Source organism: Pseudoliparis swirei, chromosome 19 (assembly GCF_029220125.1).
Source record: "Pseudoliparis swirei isolate HS2019 ecotype Mariana Trench chromosome 19, NWPU_hadal_v1, whole genome shotgun sequence".
NCBI lineage: Eukaryota > Metazoa > Chordata > Actinopteri > Perciformes > Liparidae > Pseudoliparis > Pseudoliparis swirei.
Genome location: NC_079406.1, coordinates 24,198,880 through 24,223,879, shown reverse-complemented (window position 1 = coordinate 24,223,879; position 25,000 = coordinate 24,198,880). Strand labels below are relative to the sequence as shown.

Below are 25,000 nucleotides of genomic sequence, written 5' to 3'. Positions count from 1 at the left end.
TCCTTTATTGGGATAATAGTGAAAAGGGGTGACTTGAAACAGTCGTCCAGCTCATTAATATACGGGAGAAGTGAAAAAAATAGAGCCTACTTTTAAAATGCGTCTGACATATCAACCACAAATGTTTCCTTTATTGTGGTCACTAAACAAATATTGAGTCATATCTTTCTGTGATGCATTACACAAATAGTTTCTTGAGCACTGAAGTAAATCATTTCAATGGTTTTATAGTGCCATATATATATAATATAATATATATATTATATTATATATATTAATACATATATAAATAAATAAAGTGAATCCTGAAGATGAAAAGAAACAAATGGATCACCGACTGTGGAGCACTGAATAATCCAGGCACAAGGTCACCACTAGGGGGCAGTGCTGCACGTTCCTCTCCCGCCCCTCTTTCTGCGGTGACGTCACAGGGGAAGAAACAGCGCCACTCAAACTCAGCCTCGCAGGGAGAAATATGCAAAACCATCAATTGTGGCTTCAGTCTCAAATATTTCGTATCGACTGTATGGAAGGAATGCAAAGGATCCCATCTTTTCCTCCGCACGGGGCCCGTCATTTCCCGGTCTGATTTTGTTCTACTCCCCCCCCCCCCCCCCCTCTTTCCCGGCCTCCTTTCATACGGAGCAGAACACAATTAACCACAAAGTGCACACAGTGAGGATACATGACTGTTTTTCGGATCAAATCACAGTAAAAAACCTCCTGGCTAACAGTGAAGGTTTCTTTTGCGGATTCATTTGTGTATTTCAAACATGGACCGTACCTGCGCTGTGATTATTCTCACAGCTGATTGTGATGCTTTTGTGTCTTAGGAGAGAGAGAGAGAGAGAGAAAGATCAAAAGCAGAGGTTGTTTGATCTGAGCTTTCATCATCGCGCGTCTTCGGCTGAAAGCGGCACCGACAGCATCAGACACAGGAAGTGGATCAAGAGCAGCGGGGAGCTGAAACTAGGACATGCTGATGAAGCTGCATCTAGTCCCAATTCATTCTCATTGTGTGTGTGTGTGTGTGTGTGTGTGTGTGTGCTGAATAAAAAAGACGACGCATGTTCATTTAAAAACAATGTAACTGTTGGCTTAAACTCCGAGGCTCCGACACCAGTGACAACATCTAATCCCGCCTCCTTCCTTCTCTAACCTAATCCTACCAGGAACACAGGTGGCCCCCGGAGAGAGAGAGAGATTTGGGGGGGGGGAAGAAAAACAAGATGCTGTTCCTGATGACAAATATTTTTTTAAACCTTGCGGCCAAAGCCGCTTGCGCAGAACGACGAATGGCATTCCTGGCATACCGGTCACCAACCGCCAACAGAAACTCTCTGTAAACTTCCTAGTTATTTCCTCGACATGTCGTCCACTAATTAAAACAATAGCTGACGCACACACACACACACACACGGCATTGATCGGCGGCACCAGCATTCAGATGGCTTAGTTCAATTTGTAGTCATTCTATTATGCTCTTTTGTTTCTGGCTGCCGCAACAGCACAACAGATTATTAATGGCTCAGATACTAATGCTGTGTGTGAGTCTCACATATACACACACACACACACACACACACAGACACACACACAGTGAATGTCTAAATGAAGTTTAACGCCTTGAGATAAACCTGTTTTGCTAAATTGCTTTATGAATATGTTTGACACACACACACACACAGACACACACACTCCGTGCCACAAGCATTCAGGTGACTTTGTTCCATCTGTAGGACTGACAATAAATCATTAAATTATGCTCTTTAGTTTCTGGCTGCAGCAACGAAATGTATTGATGGATCAAACACTGTGTGTGTGTGTGTGTGTGTGGTGGTGGTGGGGGGGGAGGTCTTGAGTTGTCTTCCTTCCTGCATTGTTGTTCATTGGCGGGTACAACAGGAGAGGTTGCGTGTAAACAACTACGGCTTCACACGGAAAATAAATCCAAGCAACAACAACAACAACAAGAGAACGCGTTTGCCACATACCGACTTTATGACCGGCGGCGGCGGCGCGAGGAAACAGATTCCCGAAAGAACTTGAAATGTTCATAACCGCGCGCGTTACCAGAGCCGCTGAAGCTCGCGGTCCATCTCGGCACGGATCCGAACGAGGCCGCGAGTAACGACCGCTTTCGATCGCCAATTAATACGGCGATTATTTTCTTGGATTGATCCATTAAAAGCGGGTCGGTTTATGAAATGGAAGAAAAATGGGATTCAAAATGGCTTTCAATCAATAAATGACTCCAAGACGATTAAATATACCTCCGTTTTAGTTTCCATTAATCCAGAGTTAATCCGGCGGCGCCGGGTCCCCCTTGAGAGCGTTTCGGAAGTGCTTCTGCGTCGCTTATCTCCCGACGCCGCAGGGTCCATCTGCCAGATAGGAAGCCCTTTTTCTTTTCTTCCCCCCTTCCACTGTCCCACAAGCGGTCGATCCTTTTATTCGCCCGTTCTCTGGCCGAGCGCAGATAGCCGACCGCCGCGCGCATCCATCACCCGCCGCGGAGACTCAAAGGGCCGAGCTCGGGGAGGGGGAGGGGGAGATAACCCGAAGCCCTTTGGTAACAGGAGGTGAAGGGCATCACGCGGGTTGATGATCAGATACCGATATTTCGACGCGTCGCCTCGAGTTCGACGGCGCAATCGCACGTTTTTAAAAACGTCTGCAGGTCGCAACGCCGTAAACTAGCGGGCGCCGTTTATAGAGCCGTAACTTTACGCGCCAGAAGCGTCCCGTCGCGTCGGGGGACGGACGCGTCACGAGGTGATGTTTTTATACGTTGTAGGAATGAGCTTCTTAACCCTCCTGTTACCTTTCGGGTCAATTTGACCACATTCAATGTTTAACGTCGGTGTTCTTTGGGGTCAATTTGACCCCAGGCTGTTTTTCACTGTGTCAAACATATAAGAAATATCAACTTTTTTATATATTTAAAGGGCTATTTAGGTAGTCAACAAACAAACATAAAGTACCTCACACTTAAACTTGGGAAACAATATTAATTCAAATAAATTTCTGGAGGTTTTAATTGCTGGGGTCAAATTGACCCCGAGGGTAAAATGTGTTGGTAAATGTAAAGGTAACAGGAGGGTTGTATAGCCCCATAAAAGGCCGTTTCGGCGGAGCGGGTTGACCTCACCGAGTCGAACGGGGAGAGTAAATCAATGACGGCGTCTCCTGCGTTGGCAGTATTACCCCCCCCCCCACAGCCCCGGGGCGGTCTGCATCCGTGTATGAAAGCTCCCCGCTCTTCTCCAACTGCACCCTGGAGGAAATCCTTCATTGGGGCAAAAGCTTCACCTGAAAGAGGTCGAGCGTCGGGGGAGAGCGGGTTTTCTTCTCATTGGCGCCACAAATGATAAACACAACGGGGAGAAAGCAGCTAAATCCTCACATTTCAGAAGCAGAAACCAGCAGAAATCCGATATCTTTGACGAAACAACTGAAAACAATCGATAGAATAGCTGCTGCGGAACAATTGCAATGCAGGCCGATTGATGGATTGACTTATTGTTTTGCGCCTAGCTGTCATCTCAGAGTGCGTATATGAAGTGGTATCAATCACATTCACAATTACCTTCATTATCTATCAATATTTAGGGGAGGAACTCGAACAGCTGGATCAATGGGGCTCATCTATTGAATTTAATCTGTATACGCCGTAGACCAGAATGCTGATTCCTAATAACTTTAAATTCCTCTTCATTTTGAAATTATTTAATTTTTAATAATAAAAAGTTCCAAAACGAACCAATACAGTTAAAACCAAGTACTTATTTGTTAATGTTGAGTTCTAGAGTCAGGAAGGCGACGCGTCAGTGAAACCCGATGATCACCAGGCAGGCAGACAGACAGACAGAATGCTTATTAATTAAACGCCGGTATTGGAATTGGCATTCGCTATCGTGGCTGAGAAAGAAAAAGAAAAAAAACTTCTCGTCTCAAAGCTTTTCTCCTTATCAATCTCCTGTCTGTAAAACAACAACAAAAGAAGAAGAAAAAAAAAAGGAGCGAACAACACTGTTCGTTAATTATTTCCCTACACACTTGGCTGCCTTCCAACTCCACCGCAACTCTCATTAGTCCAAGCGGAGAGAGAGAGGGAGCGAGAGAGAGAGAGAGAGAGAGAGAGAGAGAGAGAGAGGATGCCGCATGGCCGCCCACCGCGAGGCATATGCACTTCTGTCAGCGACTTGTAAAGAAACGGCTGAGCTTTCACACGCAGGAAAACATCTCGCCGGGGCAGATTGTGATCCCTCCTCTTCTGGCCGGGGAGCATCGGCACGCCGTCCGTCCCCGGGTCGGTTGTGGATCCTCGGGTTCGGTGGGGAGCCGACCGGAGGGCGAGAACTCGACTTCAAACGGCAGTATTGACGTCTGCGGTTTCCAGTTTGCAGGACGCAGCATTTGGGGGGAGGAGGGGGGGAATCATTACACCATCGGCGTCTTAAGATGCTGAGGACCGTGTTCCCCCGGGCCGGTCTGATCACGCCACTTTGTTGGGGGTTTGTTGTCGTTCTGTTTTCGGGTTGAGGGGGAAAAAAATAGCTGGGAAAAGCACAAATTATAAAATCCCCCCTTGCGACTTAGCGAGGACGACCGAGTTCCACAACAATTGCTCGCTTGTCAGTGGGAGCTTTGCTCTCCCCACCTTCACCCTGAGAACCGCAGCGCGGCCGCAAGATATATTAATTTTAAAAAAGAGAGAAAGAAGCTCATTAGGGTGACATAACCGCAACGAAAGAAATCCAATGATAATGATCCCCCCCCGACCCGGAACCTTCCTCCTGGCCGCCGTGACCTTTTCAAAAAGGTCTGCCTCTCTACGCCAACGACCCCTCGCTCGGCTGCGCTCGCCGGTATTCCCAGGTCCAGTTACCGTGACGGCGGACGGGCCCATCTTGTGTGTCGGGCCAGGGTGAGGCTCGCATTCCTCAACACATACACACAGAGTGTGTGAGGGCCTCTGGGTCGGCCGTTACGCCCGTGCAGCTGGGGGCCTGCTGGCACACGAGCGTTCCCAAAATACACTCGAGCTGCAACCAACGACTATTTTCATCCTCATATAATCATTTTCTCGACCAATCAAGTAATTGTTTGATCTATGAAACATAAAAATATATATATTGTAATAATGTTCATAACTTTAAACCCCACATCTGACATGACTTACTTTTAAGGAATTAATCAAATAGTAAGTAATTACAACTAATAAATGATTAATAAAGTCTAAAAAGACAAACATTTAAATTGAGTCGATCTAGAATATGTGCCGATATGCAGACGATGGAGTTTGCGACAAAAAATGATAATTTCCCAGCCTAAAGTTGAAAACATGCTCGGCATGCCTAAAAGAACATTTTATTAGGAAGTCTTTCAATCTAAATCACCCCTCTGGGTTTTAAAAATGAAATAAATGTACTTGAAGTTATTCAACAGAACTGCTTTTGTTTGTTTTTTGGGGAGAAACTTGGTTTTACAAATGTCGACTGAATCGATTAGTCGCCCGTATCGTGCTAGCGTTCGTCAACTGAGAATGTATTTGGACAAGTTGAGGTCCGGGTCTCGTTTTATGGCGATTATGGACGACATCTGGACAATCACCATTTACAAAAATATAAAATGTCAAAAGATTAACCCACAAGGACAATACTTGTCAGCTGCAGCCATAATTCACACGACGGCACCTCAAAGCGCACCGTCCCCCGGGTCTCCTCGGGGTTCGTTAGCTAACGTGCTAAATGTCATCGCCGTGACGAAAAGGGCGACGCGATCCTTCTGTTCACTTCGTAGATTCTCCGCGCTGCTTCGTATAAAATGAAAATGCCAGAGTCATCGGTACCGGGCCGTCCAATGACGAGCACAGAGCTGAATGACGACGCCCTCTTCACAAACCCCCCCCCCCCCCACGCTCCGAGGAGGCAAACGGCCCGAGGTAAACGGACCGCCGGGAGTCACGCGGCTCCCGTGTTGAAGGTCGGGAGGGTCGTGTTGCCGACGGTGCAGTATCCGCTAATGGCGATATATCGCATCATATTGTGCGTTCAGCACAAACGCCACGGCGTGTCTGCATCCCGTGTGCCAAGTGGGACGGAGGAGGAAGAGGAAGAGGAAGACCCCCCCCCCCTCCCCCCCGGAGCGGACAAAACAGCAGCGACGGCAGTTCATTCAAAATGTGCACAACATTCATCACCATACACCTCCTCAGGGGGGGGGGCAACGGTATGATGTTCCACTGGGTGCCACTGTGGGCATGTCTGTCTGTTTGTGTTAATGTGTGTGTGTGTGTGTGTGTGTGTGTGCACATTCCCGTGCCTTTGTTTGTGCATTCCCCGTGTTAACAGGTCGGCCGGCAGCTGCCCTTGACAGAGAGTGTGGGATCCGCCGGGTATTTTTATCCATTAGCCCGGCGCGCGAGGCAGCAGGTGGAGGCTTTGTGGGCGACAACAAGGTCACGGCGGTGACGAGCGCCCGCTATCTCGCGGCCAACCCCCCCCCCCCGAGCGACCCTTTCACCGAGACAAAGCACGGGGTGATTGCAAAAGGGCTCAAGTTCAAAAATGAGATCGAGGAGACACAACAAGGTTCATCCTTCAAGAGAGGAAAGAAAGAAGAAAACAGACAGAATAGAACCGATGTCATCAAACCTGTGATCGGGATGGAGGTTCACACTTTACAAATCCTTCAAGATGGCAGGTTTATCGTATTGTGCACCGAGTGCCCCCCGGAGGAAACTGGCACGTACTACACAACGCCAATTAGCATTACGCCCGCGGCCCACGCTCCTTCCTCCGATGGCGAATTAAGAGGCGCGCAAAACAAACCGCCACTGGCACCTGTTCAGGAAGGTTGGGGGTTTTTTTTAGAAGAAGAAGGAGAAGAAGTAGAAGGGGGTGAAGGAGAAGAAGAAGGAGAAGAAAGGGGTGAAGGAGAAGAAAAAGATGAAAGAGGAGAAGACGAAGAAGGAAAAGATGAAGGAGAAGAAGGAAGAGAAGAAGGAGTAAAGGGAAAGGAAGCAAGAGGCGAAGAAGGAAAAGGAAAGGGAGAGAGAAAGAAGAAGAAGAAGGGGGAGGAAGAGGAGGAGAAGAAGATGGTGGAAAAGGAGAAAGAGGAGGAGAAGAACAAGAAAAAGGTGGAGGAAGAGAATAAAAAGAAGAGGAAGAAGGAAAAAGAGAAGGAGAAGAAGGATAGGGACAAGGAAAAGGAGAAAGAAAGAAGAAGACGAAGAAGACAACGAAGAAGAAAGGAACAGGGTGATTTTTCATGTGCACATTTCTCTTAGAAGAAGAAGAAAAGGGAACGGAAGAAAGAGAAGGTGGAGGAAAATGAGAAAGAGAAAGAGGCGAAGAAGAAGAAGGAAAACGAGAAAGAAGATGGAAAAGGAGAGAGAAAGAAGAAGAAGAAGAAGAAGAAGGGGAGGAAGAGGAGAAGAAGAATATGAGGGAAAAGGAGAAAGAGGCGAAGAAGAAAAAGAAGAAGGTGGAGGAGGAGAATAAAAAGAAGAGGAAGAAGGAAAAAGAGGAGAAGGAAAGGGACAAGAAAAAGGAGAAAGACGAAGAAGAAGACGAAGAAGAAGAATCCTCCTCCACCCCCTGAATGGCAGCCGGTGGAGCCAATCAGGAGCCCGATGTTTGTTTCCCGGCGGGTCGGGCGGCGTGTGAACGAGCTCAGCAGCTCCAACTGGAGCCGCCAGCCAGGATGAAGAAACTCTAAGAAGTAGAAACGCACTCGAACTCTCGAGGCGGATCAGAGGCTGGACTGCACAAGTGGCAGCGGGTCGAGATTAAACGGGGTTTACGAGACAAGAGGACGGCTTTTAATAAGAAGAAGAATACAAAATGTCCACGTTTTTGAGAGAAAGGTGGACAAATTTGTCTCAGCAGCAACTCATTAAATTAGATTATATACACTTTATTCATCCCCATAATTAAATTAAATTGCAGGGCATATCACATTTAATAATTTATATCATAAAAGCGTCGGCTGACCCATCTGCTTTGATCAGTGCAGTCATGTTGTGTGTGTGTTGGGTTGGAAGTGTGTACGTTTTGTGCGCCTTTAGCTCAACACTTCGGGAAATAATACGTTCGCTCCGCCCGGCAACAGCCGATCGACTCGTGACTCCTTTGCTGTCCTGGCTCCTCATTGGTGGAACGAGCTCCCTACTGACATCCGGACGGCAGGAAGTCTCTACATCTTCCACCGGAAACTAAAAACACATCTTTTCCGACTATCTGGATTAAAAACACAGATTAGCACTTCAGTGGCGCTTAAATGTCTCTTACTTATGGAACTTTTGTAGTTTGACTTTCTTGAAGAAATGTTACTTTCTGTATTCTTGTTGTTCCGAGTTTGTCCTCTTGGTTGATGCACTTATTGTAAGTCGATTTGGATAAAAGCGTCTGCTAAATGACGTGTGATGTAAAAATAAGAGTCGCACATTGCAAAACCTCCTGCGCCCCCTTTAGGTAAAGATCACCTTCTAGAAAAGAGTCATCGAGGCACGTCAAAGTTTATATCTGTGCGGTGTCAAGTATGCGCTGAGAATAACTTGGAGTGCAGCTCGCTATCGCACCACGTCGGCCGACCGGCGAGAGGAAGAACCGGCCCTCACCCTTTTCTTCATCGGTGGAGAAAAAACAAAAACCGCGCTGCGCTGCTCCGTCAGCCTCCCTCAGCCTCGAGGGTAGGAACAAGCAAGGATGAACTTTTCACGCCCATCTGGTGCCGCGGAGCGTTAGTCGAGCCACACTCGACACAGGATCTCACGGGGACCCAATTAGCACCGAATTATATTTGCTGACACGCTCACACACACACACACCATAATGTCAGAGTCGACGCCATCAAAAGTGTCACGAGAATACATTGAGGATCTCAATTGGAGCTGGTGGTGATGAAACATGAACCCACTCAAGAGTAGGGATGGGTATCGGGTTTTTTTCTTTTTTCTATACTGGTGCCTAAACCGATACTTAAATTTTTTTTTTTTTATCCCAAACTGACGATTGACAATGACGACATTAAAAACGTCTCCGGCCATGTTCCCTGTAAGAGCCGTTCTCATGGAGCACTGACAAAAAACGGATATACCGTCGCACTCGTAGCTCGAAGCTAGCGCTCGTAGCTCGTAGCTAGCTTAAACATGGTTCTAATGGCTAATTTATTTTTTGTTGGTCTACTTTTACGAATGCAAGACTTGCAATCAACGTTACGGTACTCAACTGGTGCCATATTGGCACCGGTTATTGGTAACCAACCCTACTCAAGAGACGGCCTCGCCTCGACGTGGGACTGTTTGGATCTCACAATGTAGCCGCTACTCTCTTCCCGTCACAATATTCACGCTCTTTTAGTCTGTTTTTTTTGGTATCCACCAACTCCTTCCGGGAACAAGTTGCTCGTCGGCCGATACGGCTCCACGGTGTTATCGTCTTCCCGCTTGGCGCTCAGCGAGATAGTGGAACTATTTTGTTGAGCTTTTACCTCTGAACACAGCTGCAAAACAAAAGTGTTCCCAACAACAGAGAGAGGGAATCAAGACGGTGAAGTTGTGGCCTGCTCAGCTGGAAAACCGTCTGTAGAGCTAGAAAGTTCATCGCTGCGAGTGACCCTTTGTCACGGGACACGTTATCGCGAGAGGTATTGATTAGAGGACAGTTGAAGTTCAACCGGCCGCGAGGAGAGTCAACGGGGCGCGTTACCTCGAGAAAAAACCCGGGGGAGGTTAAAAGTTCATCGTATTTTCTGGACATCATATCTTTCGCCCGTCCGGGGCGGAAAGACGAGCCGCGATTTCACGCAAGAATCGTGGGCCGTTATTTGTGTCCGCCCCCCCCCCCCCCACTCTCTGATGCAGACCAACACGAGTAAACAACCTCCAGTCTGAAGCCTCTTGATAGTCTGACCACAGAGCTGCTGACACACACACACACACACACAACTCGTTTTCAAAAAGACAAACATTTGATGTTCTGGCATTCTCAAATCTCAGGTAGCTTGTTATTACACTGTATTAAAAAGATAAAAAGCAATATAAAGTGTAATATTTGTTTTATTTTGATGGAGACATCAGATCATAAGATCATCTTGGATTTTTGAAGAAAAAAGAAAAATGCCACCACACTCATTTTAGGCTATGAACACACCGCCGTTACCTCAACAGCGCCTCAATGTGGATCCACCGGTGGACTCCGACCAATCCCGGGACACAAAGAGATCTCTCAGCGCCGTCACTGAACCTCATCGGAGCAGGTCTGCGCGCCCGGGAACGGAGCCAGCTGTCTGGCCGAATGAAAGCCGCTCCGTTTCGCCCAAACAAAGGCCTCAAAGAGGTGCGGCGCAATCATCGCCAAGTTACGCAACATCGTGTAAAAAGATCAATTCATGAGAGCTCAAAGAGAAAGAGGACGGGGGGGGGGGGGGGAAAGGGACCGAAGAAAAGGGGGGGCATGTGTGGATGAAAATGGGATGGGGAGGTGCTTTAATCTTCCCGTGTGTGGGGGAGGGGGGGCTTGGTGTCCTAAAAGGATCCACATATATTGGGTTCTAGCTTTCCCCTTTCTTCTGTCCAATTAACGTGACACAAATAGAAGCCAAGAGGCCGGCGGAGTGTTACTAAAAAAAAAAAAAAAAAATCCCCCAGCGTTCCCCAACGGGAGAAGAATAACAGAGAGTTCCCGGCCCCCGGCCCGGGGGTCGAAACCTCGCCGCGACTGCCTCCGCCGGGTCCGCTTCTCTCGATCAGACGGCCATTAATCTCATTTGAAATATTTATGGAATTCAATAATCTTTTCCAATCTGCGCAGCCTTCTCCCGTGGCGAAGTCACTCCGGCATTACGATGCTACGCCGGGCCGCCGGTTGCTAGGGAACAAACCGGAGAAACTCTCTCAATACCAGAACTGCTTTCACGGGCCAGATTTATCTTTTTAGGGCCTCGAGGGCCCCACAAAGCACTCTGAGGGACATTCGAGTGCGTTTGCCAGAGAGAAATCTCAAGTGGAATGTCCTGTGCTGTTGTTCTCAGAGCGTGTCCGGTTGATGCCGTTGTGCCGGCCCACGGTGATCCATTAGTTATCGCCATAGGGAGGACATTTTGATCATCTTCACGTTTTTCATTTTGCAAGATTGTCATTTCACCATTCAAGTAAACATGTATTTAGTCAGATGCCTTATGGGGCTTTACCCGCTCAGTCCATCTGCTTTGGATCTGGGTTTTGAACCGACACCTTGACGTCCCATTTCTTTTGTTCCAAAGGGCCAAGACACTTTAACCAAATAATGGAAAATTACCCAAAGTTGCCAATAATGTGAGGTGAGATTACCCATGTGTACGGCATAAAAACACATCGATACCGCATTACACACGTGCAACGAGTACCTGCAGCGCTACGTGGTACATAAAAACAACATATGGCCAGAATTTAACAAGAGAGAGCGAGAGGGGCGGCTTAAAATCTATACGAGACATAATTTGCCACACGAACGCACGGTACTGAATATAAATATATCACTTAGACTAACTGTTTGGCAATCTGGCACGTAAAATCAGAAAAAAATTTTTTTGTTAAGAGCAACCTTGGCAGAGCCAGCGGTCTTGTGTTTGGAGCTCTTCCAAAAAAAAGGGTTCTGAACAGCGTGTTCCCGGCGAGCTGGCGGCGAGCCAGCAGCTCAGTCGCCTTCTGTTGTCATCGAGACGACAATTGTCATCTTTTGTGCGACTCCTCACCTTCTCTCTCAAAAAGGACACGTTGTCACGCTGTGGGCCTTCCTTTCGTCCGAGAGGAGACAAGGACGCCGTTGTTCGCCAAAAAAAACCTAAACCCACTTTGGTTAATGAGAGTATCTGGGCAGCCGCCAGGCGAGGTCACGGCGGCTACGAGGAGACACGCTACGCCTGTACGTGAAAGTAATGGATAATAACACCAGAGTGCCTTTGATGTACCTTCCATTAGTGTGTGTCGTTGGAAGAGATCTGAGGCGCAGAATCCAAACGCAGACACTCGGGGAACCCGTCGCTCTTCTCATGAGCCGGGCATCTGTGCCACACTGGCGTCTCGGACGGAGGTTTCCTGTTTACAGAGTTGCCTTATGATCCCCCCCCCCCCCCCACCCAAGGCCTTTCACTTCAACGCAGACTAAGAATAGGCCTCCGCTCCAGACGGGACGGGGGACTTCAGCCTATATCCTGAGGATGTTTCACAAAAAAAAAAAAGGAAAAACACGGAGAAACCATTGTGATCTTTTCGGGTTTTCCCTTTTCCTTGGCTTGGCTTGCGCCCGTCAAGAGGAAAGACGCCGCAGATGTGCGCTTTGTTTTCATTTCATAGTATTTATTTGCGATATGGTTTATTTTAAAATGGTAGATTTGCTGTAATCTTCATTTGCTAATTACTGCTCGAGTCTTGTATTGTTTTTAATTTTCAGCTTTACTATGAAACGGTAAACTTTAAACTCAATGTCGACTAGATTTGAAAAACAAAAAACAGCTAAAACTAGAACGGGCACTCGGTAGAGCACATACCTTCGCCTATCACAAGATTGGGCATTGGAATTATGAACATTTTGGCATTAGTTGCATGCCAATTGGATAAAAATTGACCGTGCTATGGTAAAAATAAGATTGACATTTTCATGACCTTGACCTTTGACCCGATCGATCCCAAAATCTAATCAAATGGTCCAGATAATCAATCATCCCACCAAATTTCATGCGATTCGGTTTAATACTTTTTGACCTTTGCAAATAACACGCACACACACATCCAAATACACACCGATCAAAACATTACCTTCCGCATTCTCAATGCGGAATGTATTTATAATCAAATACAGTCCTCGTGCAGTGCAGTGATAATAACACAGCCGCGGGGGCAGTCGGGCCGACACAGGTGGACGGTGAAACAAAAGCGTGACGTGAGCAGGCGGTCCTCCAGTGGGAGTCACGTGACTTAGTCAAACGGCGCATGTGACTTAGTCAAACAACGCTATGTTCAGGTTCAAGGATCCTTTTATTGTCGTTCGGCAACACGGGATTGCCCAACAATGTAGTCGGAGGCCGGTTGCGGCAAAGTGGAAATTATACGTCGAGAACAGGGGCGCTCACGCTTCTTCAGCATGCGAGCTACTTATAAAATGACCAGGTCAAAATTAGTTGAATAATAGAACAAAGATGTGCTCTTTAAGAAAAGGACCTGAAATTACATCTGCTGTAATTTGGCTGTGTGGAGAAAATTACAGGGGGGCGGGCCAATTTGCCAACATGCAATCTACCAAGAGTATGCGGCGATCGACGTATTGAGCACCCCTGGTCTAGAACATGGCACAATGGAAATGTGCACATGGTAACTGTTGAAATCTATTTGCAAAGAAATCTCATATTTGGCGATGTCGTCGAGCTCACTGGCGATATCACACAAATTAAATGTAGCATTATTTACTTATCTTTCAAAACAAACGCACGCCCAAAACAACAAAACATATTTAAGCCGCAACAAATTTTGACGATTCATAATAAAACTGTACAAGCTAGCACCTTTCTTGTTCTTGTTCATATTCCCACCTTCCCTCTCGTGTTTTCTTTTATATTCGGTGTCTGATTACGGTGTTATTTCTAAACTCGTGGAGTCCTGCACTTGATGTCCGACGGCTCTGGACTGCCGGTCGAGGCACAAATGGCAAATAAAACCTTGAATATTGAATCTTAAATAAACGTGCAGGACCGTCAGGACTCCGTCATTCTGACTGACGGCGGCGGGCTCCTTCGCCACCGTGATTTGATTCGTGCCAATTTGAGAGGACCGAGGTCCTTCCCCCTCGATAATCCGGTTAACCACATTACTCGAAACACAAGTGAGCCATGAGAAGATTGCCCGCGCATTAGCCTCTCGGGTGGCCCTTTTCTCCGCCATGAATTAAGTGATCTGCATGCTAATCGTGGCAAGAATGATTAATGAGAAAAGAAGGGTTTGCTCCCAGCGGGAGGAAGGGGGTGGAGTTAGAGGGGGAAGGGGGTGGGGGGGGTTGAGTGCGAAGGAAATATCGGGCCGTATGGGGAAAACAACTGGCGGCGGCCGGCTGTTTGAGGTCGGCCCGAGGAGAGTGTCAATTAGCCCGGTCAAGGTCTGGAGGCGCCCGACGAAACCAGCGGTGTTTAATAAATAACGCCGGGCTGTAAACTGACATCGCAGCATTTAGGGGAGAATTATTGCTCGAGCGGTGCGAGAAGGGCAGACCGCAATGTCGCCGGAGTCAGATAAATGTCAACGGGGCCGAAAAAGGGGGGGGGGGGGGGTTGCATCTCAGCAATAAATGTGTTTTCCACAAACTTTTCCCAGTAGTAGGAACACAAACACACACACACACACACACATACATTCCCCCCCCCCCCTTCATCCCAAAAGCAGGAAGCAGGAGAGAAACCGTCAAACATTCCAGTGAGAATCAGATTACGTGGAGCCTTCGTGTAATGAACGGGCTCTCTTTTTTTTTTTTCCCCTCCCCGGTGGGAGCGACGGAGTTGGAAACGTGACCGGCCGCAGGTTCCACAAACCCTCCGGGGACCAAGGACAAAGATCCATGGAGGACGCATGTTGTCCGGCAATCTGCTCCACTGCGTGCTGCTGGACGTGGAACAGTCACTGATGTATAAACGTGTGTGTGTGTGTGTGTGTGTGGGGGAGACAATGTGACACAAGGCTATTTTCCCCTATTTAATCTTTATTGCGCTCTTTTTTTAGAGCTGCCCAGGACGCCGCGTGAGCCCCGCCGGCAGCACGCGAGGACCGCCGCCGCCGCCGCAGCAGTTCCCCCGCTCGACGACTACGTCCGTTAGCGGAGACGGGCGTGTCCTCGCCCGCGCTCACGGGGCGAGGAATCACCTGATCACCACCACAGCTGTGAGTACGACAGTTTGCACGAGGCGGTTTGGATCGTCGGCACATCTGGAACGAAGAATCGGCCGTTGTGACTCAAAATTACAGATCAAAAGACTGTTAAAAAAAATGCCATTAGCTTCAAGAAAATACACGTTAGTCATTGCAACAACAAAAAACGACACTCTTCTAATCTACCCGCCGTGTTGTCCTTTCACTTCACGCGGCAGCCTGCCTCTCCTCTGCAGTGTGTGTGTGTGTGTGTTTACACTGAACAAGGCGGAGCATTTCCTTTGCATACAGACACACAATTAAATGGTGGCGGGAGGTCGCCGCAATTGCTTCTGGCGTGGCACCGCCCCGAACGCAGCGTTCATAATATAAGTGCGACAAAGACAAACAAGACACTTGCCCACAAGCTGGTGCCCGAGCGACACCAGCTTGCCGATCCGTAAATAGCTGCAAGTGCATTAATATATACCGAAAGGATTTGGGGAGAGCGAGACGTGCGCGGCGTTGAAAACCCACTCGGGGTTCCTTTGGGCCAGCAGTACCTGAGGCTGATGGGTATTTGAAAGCTTTGACTTAAGCAGGTGTGCTCAAACCACCAGAGGCGTGCTGCTAATGGAGCTCTCAGAGGGGCAGGGACGGACAGCTTTAGATATATACGAGATTAAAAAAACATAACATTATGGACACTGACTTCTGTGAAGAAGATGAGCCGGCGGACCGTGTTTTGTTGGTGTATAGATCCTGGAAAACTCTGCACTTTACTTTGTTTTCCCCCTGTATATTTTGTGTTAGTATTAGTATTTAGTTTTTAGTATTTAGGGACGAATAAAGCTATATCATTATCATTATGTCAGCGAGAGATATTTTAAAAAAGGGGGCTAAGAGAGATGAGAGGGAAATATTCTGAATGTACTAAAGAGAAAATGTAGTGATGTATGCTGAAAGGGACCGTTTAAATATTTAGAGGTGATGCGATTAACGAATAGAATATGAGTTCATTTTATTATTCCTTTTTTTGGGGGCTTGTTTGGTTTGTTTTTCTAGAATAAGATATTTACTTTCATTAAGAATACACTCCAGATTGGAGGGCGGCGGTGATGCACCCGAAAGATGTTTGCCGATCGACATAAAATGCAACAGAAGAAGAAGGAAACAGGGTGATCTTTCATGTGCAAATTTCTCTTCTTAGAAGATGAGAAAGAAGAAGAAAACTAAAACTAAAAAGGAGACAAAGAATAATGATTCTCGCCTTGTCATTAATGAGTGAAGGAAAGGGAGGGAGGAGAAGAAGAAGACAAAGAAGAAGACGAAGCTTTAGCAACACAATTGTATATCTAAAAACAATTGTGATGGTTCAAAAGGTTAAATTCGACATCTCTTTACCGGTTACTCAGCCGAAGCCAAACTCGATCATTAGGGCATTAATTACTCCCTCCTGCCTCCCGATTATTAAAATAATTGATTGACAAATGAATTATGCAAAAAGCTGTGCACACAGCAATCTCAGAATTAAAATCTCCGACGACAATAGCCAGAGAGTTTTTTGTTTATCGGCAAAACACTGGCCTGATCGTGACCCGTGTGCGTGGAAAGGGCGACCCGTCTTCAAGCGCCACGGTCACCTACACCGTAAACAAGCGTTAGCTGCACGGCGGTCGCCGTTTGCCGGGATTTAGAGAACCCTATCACACAAACTAATCAGCTCTCCATCTGATCCACGTCACGTCTGAGCAGTTCACCAAGAGGGAGGATTTTTTTTAAAATGTAAATGGCAGATTATTCACGAGATGAGCCGGTGCCGCGTGGGACCGGAGGCCAATTCACTCAAAAAGGGGGAGGATGGTTCTTTACAATAAACGCATTACAGCCAAGAAAACTAGAACGGGCACTCGGTAGAGCGCATACCTTCGCATTTCACAAGATTGGGCATTGAATTATGAACATTTTGGCATTAGTTGCATGCCAATTGGTAAAAAGAAGATTTTGACCTTTTCATGACCTTGACCTTTGACCCGATCGATCCCAAAATCTAATCAAATGGTCCCCGGATAATAACCAATCGTCCCACCAAATTTCATGGGATTCGGTTTAATACTTTTTGAGTTATGCGAGTAACACGCATACAAATAAATAAATACACGGCGATCAAAATATTACCTTCCGCATTTTCAATGCGAAGGTAACAACCGAACTTGTACCCAAATAAATGTGTTCTGCTTCGTGCCGCCAATCCCTTTGCCGTCACGTTTTTTCCGAAAACGCCGGCATTTTCCAAAATCTCATTCGGGAATTATTCTCTTAATGATAGCCGCGGCGAGTAGGAATTCCATAGCGGTCGTGTAAATGCTGCGAGTCAGGAATGCTATAGTCTCCCGGTGGGTCCGGGGGCAAAGTTATGTAAGGATTGCGGTCGCCCGGTAGCACGAGGTCGGCCGCCTCCCGCTCGGGAAGGCCACTGGAATTTCTGTAGCCTCGACGCCGGGGAGTTTGTTTTTCTTTGCTTTAAAAATATCTTTTAAAAAAGGAATGCGGACCGTAAGGAGCCGAAACATGCAGACGCTTTTTTATTTTTTTTATTTATTGTGTGCAATTCAGTTGCAACAAATATATATATATATATATATATATACTACCGTTCAAAAGTTTGGGGTCACTTAGAAATGTCTTTCTTTTTCAAAGAAAAGCACTGTTTTTCAATAAAGATAACATTAATCTAAAATACACACTATACATTGTTAATGTGGTAAATGACTATTCTAGGTGGAAACGTCTGGTTTCTAATGAAATATCTCCATAGGTGTATAGAGGCCCATTTCCATCAACTATCACTCCAGTGTTCTAATGGTACATTGTGTTTGATAATCGCCTTAGAAGACTAATATCTGATTAGAAAACCCTTGTGCAATTATGTTAGCACAGCTGAAAACAGTTATGCTGGTGATATAAGCTATACAACTGGCCTTCCTTTGAGCTTGAAGTTTGAAGAACAAAATGAATACTTCAAATATTAATCATTATTTCTAACCTTGTCAATGTCTTGACTATATGTTCTATGAAATGTTCAATTCATTTGATAAATAAAAGTGTGAGTTTTCATGGAAGACACGAAATTGTCTGGGTGACCCCAAACTTTTGAACGGTAGTGTATATATATATAATTAATATATATATATATATACGGCGGGGGCCCTGAAGGCGACGTCCCGGGTACAGCACATGACCATTGTTCAATCAAGTACTCCACTAACCCGTGAAATGGAAGTTGTAATTGCTCGCCGTGCACCGAGACAAGGAAACTGTCGAAAGGCCAGAGGAAAAGAAAAAGGTTCAACCACAATAACTCAGGATGATAATAATCTGGAGCGAAGACTGCAGAATAAGCAACACAGAAACCAGCTCAGGGTCCTTCAATAAACGCAACAAAAGAAATGTTACTTAAACTTCCTCTGCGCCTGAATATACGATACGGTTCCGCTGCAGGACTTCACGGATACTTTTGCAAACTCTGCTAAATTACTATTTTTTCGCCTCTGCACGCACCCCCCGGAGGAAGCGGCCGCACCTTACATCACTGTCGAAAATGTTTTAGTATTATTTGGCAGGGTATCTTTTCATATGTCATGTGACCTACTGTATCGTCTGGAGTTCCTTCTACCACAGGCACATCATCTAAACCACAGGTGTCAAACACAAGGCCCGTGGGCCCAATCCGGCCCGCCGCATCATTTTAAGTGGCCCCTGAAAGCTTTTCTTAAAGAAATTGAAGCAAAATTTCCCGTGCTTTTATTTTGAAGGTTTCAAATTAAATGGATTTATGTAGTAATATTAGAGACATTTTCTTATGTACAATATGTCTTCACTCAAATAAACAATCAAATGCAAAGAGTGTTATTTAACAATATGTTCCAGGAGCTTCTAAAGTGTTACCGGCCCTTTAAGAGGGCGGCCATGATGCTGATGTGGCCCACGGTGAAAATAAGTTTGACACCCCTGATCTAAACCAATATCACAACTATCTTAAACTGTAAAAGGCGATTCAGTGACAGTTCTTTGGGTATTTTTGGTGGGGATTTCTCTCATTTCTTAAATGTGAATACGTATTGAATTTTTTCGCACGCGATTAAACTCCATACCTTTGAGTTTTAAATGTTGCAATCAGAGGACGTCAACTTGAGTTTTGAGAAATTCTGGGAGGGATCTTTCATAATTTTTCGACAATCAAATTACCTGGAAGACTCATCAAGATTCTGAAATTCTCTGCAGACTCAAAGGACCAGCATGCAATGCAGCCACAGATTTCAGCGTTCAAGATCTCCAGTGCCATTTAGAAAATAGATGCTCATCAAACGGGGAACACCGAGACGAGTTAAGAAACTATTCTAAATCAACAAAACACGCCTCGGCTTGGCTCCGTGCGCCGCCGGTGTTGAATCAGGAGTCCCGTGCTTCACTTTCTTCAATCTTAATCCAAGTTTAATCTCGGTGGTGCATTTACAAAGACGAACCCCAACTGGATTTGCTCTTTTCATTATTAGATTTCAGAGTTAAAGTCGGGCCCAAGCGTCCCGCTGAATCCCATTAAAGAACACTTTCTGGAATGAAAATGTGTTTCAGGCTTATGCTCCGAGTCAAACGGAAGAACGAGCACATCGGCCGTCCATCCTGCGGTAAAGGGATGGATTATTGAATTCAACCTTTTAATCGGCGGCTCCCTGTACAGTCATAACGCTGACGGATCGATACTTTTAACGCAATATCCAATACCGTTTATGGCAACGCTTTGCTTTATAAGCATCACGATATCTTTGTATAAAAAAATTAATACAAAAGGAAAAAAGCGGATGTGGAATTAAAAGCATTATTTATTTTTTAAACGAGCCAATCAGGACACCCGAGCTGGTCTTCTGTGTGGCCGTCGTACATTGGTGCATTTTGTTTTTTCCTAAAATCATCCCCTGTATTTAAAACTGGGAGGAATACGTCACTATGACCGCGGTCGGTGTGTGTGTGTGTGTGTGTGTGTGTGTGTGTGTCCACATCAGCCGTTGCATTTAAGACAAGAATAACATGTGACATCACTTTTCTTCTGCAGGGTTAAGTGCTGCAGAAGCGCCTACATTTATCCCGGTTGGTTATTTTTGGGGAGAGAATTGGAAAACCCTGGAGTTGCCTGGGAAAATGACTCATTTAAACTAAAAAAGAACTCCTATTTTTCGTATATAAACACACGGTTACGTGCTTCCGATGTCCCGACGGAAATAGGAAGGCAGTCGCGAAACACCCAGATTCCTACAAAATAAAAATAAAACAGCTTCTGGAGCGGAAAGGCATTTTGCCGTCGGGCCATTGTTCCGGCTCGCGTAAAAAAATTGTTTTTAAAAGAAGCATCCTGACGCCTCCCCCCTCTTCCTGCTTCTTATAAATAAAAATAAAATAAAAAATAAAAAAGGGACAGGATGCTGAGAGAGAGACGCGTCGGCCATCACACGACCTGCAACGACTACTTTCCCAACGCGGTTTAGAGCGCCACGTTCGTCTGGTCGGGCTGTGATTTTATTTTACCGTGTAACGGTACCCTTGCGAGTAAATATTTATTTGTATTCAGCTCACATTTTTAACAAAACGTGCAACGTGAATATCAATAGGCCGGTTTTCTACTTTCTAATATATAAGATGCCGCGAAATTAAAACTATGTCATGCGTGTGCACATAGATGGTAATTATTTATTTTTATATCATAGAGCTGAAGGCGTTGACGAGCAGCTCCACGTGAACACAAACACACGCTACGATGCATTTGCTGTGATGTAAAGGACAGGCCTGTACTGGCTCAGTTTCACCTTCATTTAAAAGTAAATTTCATGACTAAATTTGCCTTTCCGGGGTCTGTTCTTCTCAACCCTTATATGATATGATATATGATACGATATTCCTTTATTTGTCCCACAGTGGGGAAATTTCAAAAATCACAGCAGCGGTGCACATCAGAGCATCAATGAAAAATAAATATAAAAACACAAAACAAAATATTGTACTTCTCCCATGTCGCCACGGTTGTTTTTCAGACAAAAGGAGTACTTGTTACTTTGAATATTTAACCGTTCAACTCTTTGCATCAAGAGTTTGAGTAACGCCCGGCTAACGGCCTAGAACATTCTGATTCGTCCCTGTGAGCCCCGACCCCGCCCTAAAATGCCCGGTTTCGTCGAGGTTGATCTGCTGTGCCGGGGACCGATGTGTACGGTCGGCAGCTCGTCCCTCCGGCGAGGTGAACGTGAACGCGGAGTCACCTCAGCCGTTTCGTGGCCTTCAGCTTTCCCACCTGGCTAAACGAAAGGAGGGTGCAGCTACTTGCTGCAGACTAAACAGTATCCGGGGGGGGGGGGGACCACCGGCGTGCAGGGTTGTGTTCCTATTGGACGACAGATTTCTCTTCTCTTTTTCCCTCCGGCCGCGTGGGGTCGTCTTGGGTTTCAGAATCTTCGGGTCCTTCGTAAACAAACAGGAGAAATTACCGAGACAAAGAAGCGAACGCTGAAGTGAACCGAACCGCTCAGCTCAGCTCAGCTCGGCGCCGTCATGGTCCACAGTAAGCGGGTTGGATTTGCTCTGAAAAGGCTCCGTTTGGTACATCTACTAGACGAGGACGCGACACAGCGTCTGTAGTCTCCTGCAAAAAAAAAAAATCACCTGCCATATTTTTGATTAATGCGCAACGCTACAAAACATAAATATGGACCCATTACTAGGCCGAGGCCGGCTGCAGATCCGACCGTGTGCTCGTCCTGGTTTGGTCTCCTTCAGTCGTCGTCTGTGCAGAGACATCGCCGAGGGAAAAGAGCCCTTTTTCTTTAAGATTCACATGAAATTATCCCTGTGAGCACTCAGACTCGACGCCGTGAAATGCATCGTCTTGTACGGCACCATTAAGATAAGCGTTACGTTTGGCCTGATGGTGGGAGGAGGCGTCGCATAACTGGAGGGCCCCGATTGGAAACGTGCAGGAGAAGAAAGAGAAAAAAAAAAGGGAGCAGCGTGTCCGTAAAGTAACCCGCCACATGGTGCGACTCGGAGCCAAAGTAAAGACCGTTTTATTCAAAGCGATGTGATAATCCTCCCTGGACGTGAGCGAATTTGGGATGAGAGATCAAATATCCATTTTGTGGGGGGTGGGGTGGGGGGGCTGCCAGTGAACCTCTCAATACCACGTAGATTAATGTCAAAAGGACTTTGTGGTTATTACGTCTTGTTGCCTTTCTGAAGAACAATCGCAGAGACGAAAAATGGAGTGGACTCGAACGCAGCGCTTTAAAAAATAAATTAAAAATGGGCTTCCAGATCTCACTTTTGCTTCTGACTGGACCGTTTTTCGAGCGTGGTCATTTTAGTCGCCCTTCTTTTAGCTTTCATTTTTTTTTAAACTGGGCGGTGAAGTGCTGCGCATACCGACACGGCGTGGGATCATGCCAGAGCGTTCAAGGACCGCATACCTGACATGTTTGGTCAGAGCCTTCTTATCTTTTAAACATCCGAGTGCATTACAGCTTCACATATTCCACATAAAAAGAAACAGCATCCAGGCGCCGCTCTGACCCCGAGAGCCGGGCTGACCTCGATTCTTTCAGGTGGGTTTTAGAAGAAGGAGGCCGGCTCCGAAAACACAGTCGCCCTTGCACATCAATGCTAAAAAAAAAGAAGCCAATTCCCGGTAATTAAAAAATAAAAATAAAACGACCACGTCATCAATACCAACAAATATTCCTCAGAGAAATCCCCCTAGTTATATGGGGAATAAAACCAAAACAAGACCACCAAAAAGAAATGCAAGCAATGTGTGGATGGATGACTTGGTGAATTAACAGTAAATGTATTAGCAAATATTTTGATAAAAATGGCTTTCAGGCAATAAGACAATTTGCTAGATGACTACACATTTCTACATGTACATATAATGTATTTTGTTTAAGAAGTAGGTCGTTTGAAGATGCCACCGTAGGCCCAAAGGGAATTGTGCCGGGCCCAATGAATCAGACCCGATGACGATCCTCCTCTCGGTTCCCAGAACCGTAGCGGCATCTGTCACTCGGACAAATTACAGCCTGCGAGAGAGCTGCAAAGACCTGTGGGCCCATGCAAGATGATGATGATGATGACACCGTAATGGTTCCCTCAGTCAGATCGTCCGGGGAAGCGCCACTGACCGCAGGCTGCTGGTTTCCGTGGCGGCGGCCCATCGATCGTCCCGCTGGGGCCGCATCCATTTGCAGCGTCCGATGCACAAACCATGCGACCCAGACCACGGATTCATTGCTTGCATCTACAACATTCCATCACCGATCATATCGGACGCCATGCAAACTTGAGTGCGTGTGTGTGTGTGTGTGTGTGTATGTGTATGTGTGTGTGTGGCTTTAAGCAATAACCACAACCCGCAGGATTTGCATGTTCATGAGACATCATGCAAACCCCCACACTTCAAGAGGAACTATTGGAGTGGATCACACTGAGGAGATTATTGTGCACCGAGATTTAAAAACCAACAGCAGTATTTGTAACACACACACACACAACATTAGACCGTGGGCACTGCCCAAATCCCAGCTGAGACAAAACCCCAAAAGATATTACTCAGAAGCACTTAAAATGATGTCTCAGTCTACCATACACGACACAAAAAATAAAAATAAGACATGAACTCAATGGCGCTATGGTAAACCATTGTGGGCAATTGGCTAGGCTGGGATTATCCCCCAGACTGTGCCTGTCACGTGCACAGATTTCTACAATGTGTATGTACATACAATACATTTATTTTCTTAGATACAAGAGCGACACAAAAAAAGTGTCACGTGTGCATTTTAATTTATTTATTTTCTTGCAAGGGGCATTGTTGACTTTTTTTTTGAAATGCCATACCTTACAGGCTCCCGTTATATCGAGGAGCCCTAATTACCTCCGCGGATGCATTTGGGGTTTAGCGGGCCGCGGACGCGCGTGACACGCGAACCAGCCGAATGGCAACAGTTGCACGCGGACGCGCCGCTACACTGTTTGCAGGGACGCTACAATGTAGCGCACGCTGCGGTGTTTTGCGGGTGTATTGCACAATACAGCGAAATGCACATTCCTTTTTTGGGGTGGGGGGAGGTGTAAAGGAATAAAAATGATCCTGACCTGTTGCTTCCTCTCAGCCGGGTCCATCATCACAGCCTGCCGAAAGCTGTTATCCACGTAAGACGCCATTGTTTTGGAGGGGACGCCGTCTGCAGGATGTTTGGATTCCTCGTCCCGAATCAGTGTTTAGAAATATCCAGCGCCACGGATACAAACAAAAGAAGTCTTCCCCCCCACCCCCACCACCACCCGTCTCCCTTCGCTGTATTCTTGTCGCCCGTGGGTCCGAAGCTGGGGAGTGCCCGCCGGAGCCAGGCCACGAACCGGAGCCAGGCAGCGGAGCGGTCTTCTTCGGGGCGTCTTGTGTTTTCTGCCCCCGCCGACAGCAGCCCCTCGCCCCGGGGTAAAGAGGGGAAAACTTGTTTTAAAAAAAGCTCGGCTCAGACTCTTCCTCCCTCTCTCTCTCTCTTTTTATTTTGGAGGTTGTTCTTTTCTCAGCGTGAAACAGAAAAGGTGCCTCTATTCAAGCCGACGCTCTTCAAAGACATTCCTCGTCTCTTCAGCATTCTGCTAGCGACGAAAAAGAAATTGCACACACGGGATCCAGCAGACAAACAATTACACACTCAAAAAGAGAGTACGCTAACAGTTATCCCGTCAACAGCAACCTGGCGGCCATCGGGAGAGGCAGACCCGAGTACACTCACCGGTCAAAAAGGAAAAACCCACTATATTAACATTGTAATGGGTCTAAAAGTGGGGATAGGTCCGCCGCCACTGTGCTCTGTTGTATGCCACCATGGTGACTGACACAGCAGGGTAAAGTCGGCCATAGTGATGGTTACACTTCCGGGAACGGTTTTCAAAATAAAAGTGTTTGTAACGTTATTACAAAGAGGCGAATAAGGAAATTATATATTTAGGGAGGGGTCTTTTGAAAATAAATGTACAGGTTGTTGAATCCTCCCCCACCCCAAACAAAACGAA

At 46.4% G+C, this 25,000-nt stretch overlaps 1 protein-coding gene across 5 annotated transcripts in view; it reads right to left on the bottom strand.

The window, feature by feature from the left end:
* Nucleotides 1-25,000, bottom strand: part of rapgef2b (Rap guanine nucleotide exchange factor 2b) — a 109,650-nt gene that overhangs the window by 84,641 nt on the left and 9 nt on the right. For all 5 annotated transcript variants that reach the window (XM_056439697.1, XM_056439698.1, XM_056439695.1 and 2 more), the window contains exon 1: nucleotides 24,074-25,000. This exon is cut by the window's right edge and continues 9 nt beyond it. In XM_056439697.1, the coding sequence (XP_056295672.1) occupies nucleotides 24,074-24,142 (69 nt within the window). In that variant the 5' untranslated portion in view covers nucleotides 24,143-25,000. The remainder of the gene's footprint in view (nucleotides 1-24,073) is intronic.